At 40.4% G+C, this 9,179-nt stretch overlaps 1 protein-coding gene across 1 annotated transcript in view; it reads right to left on the bottom strand.

Annotated features, from left to right (window-relative positions):
- The window catches only part of PAK1 (p21 (RAC1) activated kinase 1), a 59,293-nt gene that overhangs the window by 14,580 nt on the left and 35,534 nt on the right, over positions 1 to 9,179 (bottom strand). The window contains exon 9 of the mRNA XM_007461715.1: positions 4,708 to 4,820. Within this exon, the coding sequence (XP_007461777.1) occupies positions 4,708 to 4,820 (113 nt within the window). The remainder of the gene's footprint in view (positions 1 to 4,707; positions 4,821 to 9,179) is intronic.

Genomic DNA, 9,179 nt, shown 5'->3' on the forward strand with positions numbered 1-9,179 from the left:
GGTGGGGGGGAAGCTTTGGAGCCACAGAGGAGAGCACAGCAACAGGGGTGCAGAGGGCAAAGTGGAGAGATTCCTGCACAGGGTATCAGTGTCGACCAGCACTCACCAGTCTGAGAGGCTTGTCTGCTCACCCACCAGGGTGGGTGGGGGCTGGGAGCTGAGGCTCGGGCTTCGGGGGTCAGATCCCAGGGAGAGGACTGGGGTTGGCTGTGTGAACACAGCCTGAAGGGGCTAGTATGCCACAGCTAGCTGGGAGGGAGTCCAGGAAAAAGTCTGGACCTGCCTAAGAGGCAAGAGACCATTGTTTTGGGTGCGTGAGAAGAAGGGATTCAGAGCACAGCATAAATGAGCTCCGGAGATGGGTGTGAGCCACAGTTATCAGTGCAGACACCAGGCTGGTGCTGCAGCCACCAAGAAGCCTATGTGCAAGCACAGGTCACTATCCACACCTCCCCTCCCAGGAGCCTATACAGCCCGCCACTGCCAGGCTGGCGTGATCCAGGGACAACTTACCTGGGAGAACATACGGCACGCCTCAGGCTGTGGCAACGTCATGCTGGCCTCTGCCACGGCAGGCTAGCCCCGCATTCCGTACCCCTCCCTCCCCCCCCCACCCCTGGCCTGAGTGAGCCAGAGCCCCCTAATCAGCTGCTACTTTATCCCTGTCCTATCTGGGTGGGAACAGATGCCCTCAGGTGACATACATGCAGAGGCAGGGCCAAATCCAAAGCTGAACCCAGGAGCTGTGCGAACAAAGAAGAGAAAGCAAAATTTCTCCCAGCAGCCTCAAGAGCCGCAGATTAAATCTCCACAATCAACTTGATGTACCCTGCATCTCTGGAATACCTGAATAGACAACGAATCATCCCAAAACTGAGGTGGTGGACTTTGGGAGCAACTGTAGACTTGGGGTTTGCTTTCTACATCTAATTTGTGTCTGGTCTCATGTTTATCTTAGTTTGTATTTAGAGTTTATTATCATTGGTAGATTTGTTTATTGATTTGGTTGCTCCCTTCCTCTTTTTTTTTTAACATATACATTTTTTTTCCTTTTTCTCCTTCTGTGAGTGTGTATGTGTATGCTTCTTTGTGTGATTTTGTCTGTATAGCTTTGCTTTTACCATTTGTCCTAGGGTTCTGTCTGTCCGTTTTTTTGTTATGTTTTGTTTTAGTATAGTTTTTAGCGCTTGTAGTCATTGGTGGATTTGTTTTTTGGTTTGGTTGCTCTCTTCTTTCTTTCTTTTATTACTTTTTAATTTTTTTATTTTTAATAATTTTAAAACATTTTTTATTTTAATAACTTTATTTTATTTTTTTCTTTCTTTCTTTCTTTTTTTCCTCCCTTTTCTTCTGAGCTGTGTGGCTGACAGGGTCTTGGTGCTCCGGCCAGGTGCCAGGCCTATGCCTTTGATGTGGAAGAGCCAAGTTCAGGACACTGGTCCACCAGAGACTTCCCAGCTCCACGTAATAACAAACGGTGAAAGCTCTCCCAGAGATCTCCATCTCAAAGCTAACAGCTCCACTCAACGACCAGCAAGCTACAGTGCTGGATACCCTATCCCAAACAACTAGGAAGACAGGTACACAACCCTACCCATTAGCAGAGAGGCTGCCTAAAATCATAATAAGGTCACAGACACCCCAAAACACACCACTGGACGCGGTCCTGCCCACCACAAAGACAAGATCCAGCCTCATGCACAGAACACAGGCACCAGTCTCTTCCACCAGGAAGCCTACACAACCCAATGAACCAAACATACCCACTGGGGGCAGACACCAAAAACAACAGGAACTGCGAACCTGCAGCCTGTGAAAAGAAGACCCTCAAACACAGTAAGTTAAGCAAAATGAGAAGACAGAGAAACACACAGCAGATGAAGGAGCAAGGTAAAAGCCCACGAAACCAAACAAATGAAGAGGAAACAGGCAGTCTACCTGAAAAAGAATTCAGAGTAACGATAGTAAAAATGATCCAAAATCTTGGAAACAGAATGGAAAAAATACAAGAAACGTTTAACAAGGACCTAGAAGAACTAAAGAGCAAACAAACAATGATGAACAACACAATAAATGAAATGAAAAATTCTCTAGAAGGAATCAATAGCACAATAACTGAGGCAGAAGAACAGATAAGTGACCTGGAAGATAAAATAGTGGAAATAATGAAAAGAATTGAGGACAGTCTCAGAGACCTCTGGGACAACATTAAACGCACCAACATTCGAATTATAGGGGTCCCAGAAGATGAAGAGAAAAAGAAAGGGACTGAGAAAATATTTGAAGAGATTATAAATGAAAACTTCCCTAATATGGGAAAGGAAATAGTCAATCAAGTCCAGGAAGCACAGAGAGTCCCATACAAGATAAATCCAAGGAGAAACATGCCAAGACACATATTAATCAAACTATCAAAAATTAAATGCAAAAAAAAAAAATAGTAAAAGCAGCAAGGAAAAAACAACAAATAACAGACAAGGGAATTCCTATAAGGTTAACAGCTGATCTTTCAGCACAAACTCTGCAAGCCAGAAGGGAGTGGCAGGACATATTTAAAGTGATGAAAGGGAAAAACCTACATCCAAGATTACTCTATCCAGCAAGGATCTCATTCAGATTCGATGGAGAAATTAAAACCTTTGCAGACAAGTAAAATCTAAGAGAATTCAGCACCACCACACCAGCTTTACAACAAATGCTAAAGGAACTTCTCTAGGCAGGAAACACAAGAGAAGGAAAAGACCTACAAAAACAAACCGAAAACAATTAAAATAGTAATAGGAACACACATATCGATAATTACCTTAAATGTAAATGGATTAATGCTCCAACCAAAAGACATAGGCTGGCTGAACGGATACAAAAACAAGACCCATACATATGCTGTCTACAAGAGACCGACTTCATACCTAGAGACACATACAGACTGAAAGTGAGGGGATGGGAAAAGATATTCCATGCAAATGGAAATCAAAAGAAAGCTGGAGTAGCAATTCTCATATCAGACAAAATAGACTTTAAAATGAAGACTATTACAAGAGACAAAAAAGGACACTACATAATGATCAAGGGATCAATCCAAGAAGAAGACACAGCAATTGTAAATATTTATGCACCCAACATAGGGGCACCTCAATATATAAGGCAAATGCTAACAGCCATAAAAGGGGAAATTGACAGTAACACAATCATAGTAGGGGACTTTAACACCCCACTTTCACCAATGAACAGATCATCCAAAATAAAAATAAATAAGGAAACACACACTTTAAATGATACATTAAACAAGATGGACTTAATTGATATTTATAGGACACTCCATCCAAAACCAACAGAATACACATTTTTCTCAAGTGCTCATGGAACATTCTCCAGGATAGATCATATCTTGGGTCACAAATCAAGCCTTGGTAAATTTAAGAAAATTGAAATCATATCAAGCATCTTTTCTGACCACGCTATGAGACCAATTACAGAAAAAAATCTGTAAAAAATACAAGCACTTTGAAGCGAAACAATACACTACTAAATAACCAAGAGATCACTGAAGAAATCAAAGAGGAAATCAAAAACTACCTAGACACAAATGACAATGAAAACACGATGACTGAAAACCGAGGGGAGGCAGCAAAAGCAGTTCTACGAGGGAAGTTTATAGCAATACAATCCTACCTCAAGAAACAAGAAACAGCTCAAATAAACAACCTAACCTTACACCTAAAGCAATTAGAGAAAGAAGAACAAAAAAACCCCAAACTTAGCAGAAGGCAAGAAATCATAAAGATCAGATCAGAAATAAATGAAAAAGAAATGAAGGAAGCCAATAGCAAAGATCAATAAAACTAAAAGCTGGTTCTTTGAGAAGATAAACAAAATTGATAAACCATTAGCCAGACTCAGCAAGAAAAAAAGGGAGAAGACTCAAATCAATAGAATTAGAAATGAAAAAGGAGGAGTAACAACTGACACGCAGAAATACAAAGGATCATGAGAGATTATTACAAACAACTATATGCCAATAAAATGGACAACCTGGAAGAAATGGACAAATTGTTAGAAAAGCACAACCTGCCAAGACTGAACCAGGAAGAAACAGAAAATATAAACAGACCAATCACAAGCACTGAACACGAGACTGTGATTAAAAATCTTCCAACAAACAAGTATCAGAGGTTTGAATTGACTACAAACTTACCAGGGGTCAACAATGAAACAGAACTCTTAAAAAAAAAAAAAAAAATCAAATCAAGTTCTGTAGTGTTTAGAACAAAGGAGGGGTCTCAATGTCTCCATAATGGTGAAATCTCAGACGAAACTACTGAGTGTCACATTTTAAGAGAATGCAGACAAACTAGAAGTTATTCAGCAGGGTAAGCAGGATAAGGAAAGATTTGAGATGCAGAATGATTTAAAGACCTACATGTTTGACTCAGGCAGATGGGCTGAAGGCATTCCCTGGGGTAGAACAAACAGTATCAGGACCAGCTTTGAGAAGCTACAGAGTGGTAGGGTTCAGCCTAACCCAGAATACTGTACAGCAATCAGAGGTGTCCACCAACATGCAGGGTCACTGGCAGAGAGCCAAGCATCATAGACGAATCTTAAATGGAGGCAGTTCTGAGTGCTGGTGTTGCCTTCTCCCCTAAGAGCTCCACCATCCATCCATCCCAAAGGCCCTATCTCTCTGACAGGACTACCACTCCATACCTGTCCAAGTAGTTCACAATATTTGGGTTCTTGTTTTCCCTCATGACCAGGATCTCATTAATAATCAGCTCTTTCTTCGGCTGCTGCTGAAGGTTCATCTGCTTAATGGCCACCTGAAATTAGAGTACATTCAGTGTACAACCAGTCACTCAGCATTTACTGAGCACCTACTAAGTACCAGACATAAACACTAAGGAGATAGAAATGAGTAAGATATGGTCTTAGCCCTTGAGGAAATCACAGTTCATCTCCGGAGACCAGTGGTACTCAGTGTGAGGTCTCCAGACCAGCAACATCAACATTATCTAGGAATGTGCTACAAATAAAAATTTTCAGTCCCCACATAAACCTACTGAATCAGAAGTTCTGTGGGTTGTTTTTTTTGTTTTGCTTTTTTTTTTTTTTGCACAAACTTTCTATTTAATGGAAAAGTTCACTTGCTAAGTATAAGGATCATTTATTACTTGGCACTGGTACTGGTGTCACTGGAGATGAGGATAAGACATAGTTATGAAGAATTTAAATGAGGAAGTGAAAGAATTTAAAAACTGATCTTTCCATTCATCTCTCTACCTTCTTAGATCTCTACTTAATCCAAGCCCAAGTAAACAGAGACTTCCTTTTCCTCAAAAACTCTGTACTTTAATAAGCCCTCCAGGCAATTCTCATGTGCACCAAAGTGTGAAGACCAAACTTGCTGCTAAATAAAATACTTATATTAGAAAAATACTTTTAAAAATCACAATATAAAAGAGGTGTGCTATAACAAAAGTCCCTACAAAGTGTTACAGGAACATAAAACTGGGCCAAGAACTCTTTCACACTATCAATGCAGAGGTTTCATAAAGGGGAGATGAGTTTTTGAACTTGTGGAAAAATAAATCAGAGTTGACCAGGTTAAGAAAGAAGAGAAAAAGGGGATCCTTAATGTTTATGTATGAAAAAGATATTGATAGGTTTTTTTGTCTACAGAAATAAACAAATTTTCACATAATACAAATTTAAGGAACACGTTAGTTTCCAAGGCACTTTTGTGTCCTTTTTTATGTGTCGGGTACTATGTAGGGTATTCTCAAATGTATTTCATTTAATCCTCTGAGACACGTTATGAGTTAAATATTACTATTGACCCCCTTTGACAGATAAGGAAATTGTGATCCAGAGAGGATATGTGACTTGCCTACACAGCCATTCAGTAGCAAAGTCAGGATTAGAATCTCAAAAGTGACGCCCATTTATTCTGCACACACAACCAGATTAATCTTCCCCACAGTACACATTTGGTGACTCTCTCCCCTGTTCAAAGCAGAAATAGCTCCTGTTTGCCTAGAGATGCTCCTTGGTCCAACATTCGAAGTCCTTATGATCTGACCCCTGTCTTATTTCTTTCTCACTGTATTCCTTCATATACTACAATCTGAGCTTCTCTCCATTTAGAACATCTTGCTCCACTGTTTTTATATCTTCCAAACCTTCTTATACTTTGCATCAGACCAAAAGAAACCTCATTCTCCAAACCAGATAGGCTTTTTGCCTTCTTTAAAGCCCCATAATATTATACTTATACCTCTCTTGTGGAACTCAGCACATACTGAATTGTATGATGATTAGTTAGGGTGTGTCTCTCAAGAAGCTTCAGAGCTCATTTGAAAGCTCAGAATCCCTGGTGCCAAGCACAGGGCCTGACACACAGTGGGTGCTCAACAAATCTTTTCAGAAATGAAGAGGAAAAGACAGAATTGAGTGGGTTGATAAATACTTTGTTTTTAAACCACAAAGAGCATTAGCAATAGGTTGCCCTATCCTATAGCAGTAGACTTTAAATTATTTCCTAAATGTTTATTCCCTAGAAATAACAGCCAAGAACATGAACACCTAACAGAACAACTAAAATTAGTCTTTCCAGAATCAGCAAGAAGTGTAGAGGATGAATAATTCAACTTTTATGGAAAAACCCCAAATTCTATTATTTCTTCAGTCAACTATGGACCATCTTCTCCCATGAGCCAGTTCATCAGTAAGAATAGAAATGATTTTTTAAAACATTTTGACCACCTCCATTCCCTGCCCCAAGTGAGAAAAAATTGCTTTGGAGTGGAGTCTCCTATCAGGTTAGGTTTCTGGTCTGGCTGCAGCTTGCTATAACAGCTGATGATCAGCTTTTTTTAATGTCTGGAGAGGAACACAGTGATCTAAAGACACATTACATTAAGACTGTAAGCCCTTACAACACATACTAAGATCTGGAGCCTCTGCAGTTCCTCAGGCCACCCTGGAGGATGGGACAGGGCTAGTGAACCTCACAGAGGTCACTGCTGGCAGCAGCAAGGGAGAAAAGAGGCAGCCTGTGGATAACAGACAGGGTGGCAAGACACTAGGAATCCTTTTCAATAGCTACTGACTAACTATGGGCTAGGCTAAATGCCCTTCACCTAATCAGATCCCTCCTATTCAGGCCAGCAGATAGCACTCCTATAACAGAAAAAGAACTGGACTTGAACTCTGGGGGCCTAAGCTCTGGGGCTGGGTCTGTCACTTACTAACCTTGACCAGTCACAAGCTCTCTGAGCCTCCGTCCCTTTATCAATACTGAGGATAATAATCCCAGCCCTGAATCCCCTCCTCGCAGGATTGTTCTGAGAACTAAATGAGACAGTGGTCAATGTGTTACTCATACATAAGAAATGTAAATAATACAGTAAGACAACAATGAAAATGCTAATCATTGTCACAACTGCATTTGATGGATAATTGGCACAGAGCAGCAAGAGTGACAACGTTATCAGCAGGGATGACAGCAAAAACAAACCACCCTCCCACCACTACTGTTTATTGAATGCCTACTCTGTGCCAGCGCTGTGTTAGGTGCTCTACTGACATTGTCTCTGTAAAACCTAACAACAAGCCTGTCAAGCAAAAATCATTATCTGCATTTTCAGGGAAGAAAATGAAGACTAAGACTTACAAGAAAGTTGCCCAAGGTCATAATCAATGCTTTCAGGTTCATATGACTTCAAAGCCTCTTCCAGTCTACTCTTTCTATTACACACATTCCCTCTAAAAAATAGGCTTGAAAATTAATTGCTGGATCTGTAACTGGAAGATTTCCAGCACTAATATGCTAATCTTCTTACATATGACAGACAATAGCTCTCCTCTTCTCAGCTGGATAACTCCCAATAAGCACTCGCTCACAAACACAGAGTATCTCACTAGCTCCAATAAAGATTTACACTCCCTGGGGGAGGAAATGAGGCCTTCCTGGCTACACTGCATTAGCCACCCTAATGGACTCCCTTCCATTCACAGTTTTGTAACCACAAGGCAGGCACATAGTGAAGTCAAGTTTGTTTCCTGTGGCCAGCTGCTCACACATGGAGCCTCCAGGCCTTCCAGGAACCTGCCAGCACCAGTCTGCCTCCCATCAAGGGCTGTGAGGCCCCAGAGGCCAGAAACTCACCAGGGGCCGTGGTGCCTAACCTTAGCTCTGCTGCGGCCTTGCAGCCCAGAAAGCACAAGTTAAAATTTTAGAATCAAAAGATTCTAACCCAGCCCTTGCTAACTGCTATTAGCACAACCCTGCCAAAGTTACTTAAACTCCTGAGTCTCAAATTCCTCATCAGTAAAAAGGAAATAATATTACCTACTTCATAGGGTTCTTCTTAATATTAATATTTAATATAACCTCCTTTTTTCTATCTCTACCTCCAATACAGCATATTTAAAATCAGCAGAATGATACCATCCTTCCTTACCATTATTTTATCACAGGTTCCTGTCAGCATTATAAGAGTTTTATATGTACACAATAGAAAGTATGGTTTCTTACATTTATATATATGATTTTAATGCCTGAATCTTTCACATAGGTCTTAGCACAAAGTGTAGCATAAAGCAAATGTTCAGTAAACATTCTGTAGAATAAATACATACAAATAAAAATTAATATATATGTAATTCTTAATTTATGGTATATTTTCGCATGCATTACTTCACTCAACTCATTCACATTTTGTGAGGTATATGTTATCATGCACATTTTATAAATAAATAAAATTCAGGCTTAGGAGGTCAAATGACTTGCCCAAGGTTTTATAAGTAAAGGTAAACATCTAGGTTATTGGATTCTCACATCAAAGAACAATTAAATCTTTAAACATAATAATGTGTTTTTTTTTTAAGTTGACTTACCCTCGATGGAGTCTCAATATTTGGCTCAGACACTTGTAAAAGCCTGACAAGAGCACAGTGAGGTACGTGCTTTCCCTATTAACCATGACTTCTCCAGTACACCATGGGGTTTCAACCACCAAACATATACAAGCAGGTCCTAGTAGCCTCCCTCAGAAGAGCCCAACTCTGTTTTCACTGCAACAGGAGGTGCCTCTCTTAAGCTCTGAGCCCCATTAGTCTTTTGAACTAAGATCTTCCCCAGGCAACTCCCATATACAACCCATCTTCCAACATTCCTG

This window comes from Lipotes vexillifer, unplaced genomic scaffold, assembly GCF_000442215.2.
Source record: "Lipotes vexillifer unplaced genomic scaffold, Lipotes_vexillifer_v1.1 scaffold223, whole genome shotgun sequence".
NCBI classification, from domain to species: domain Eukaryota; kingdom Metazoa; phylum Chordata; class Mammalia; order Artiodactyla; family Lipotidae; genus Lipotes; species Lipotes vexillifer.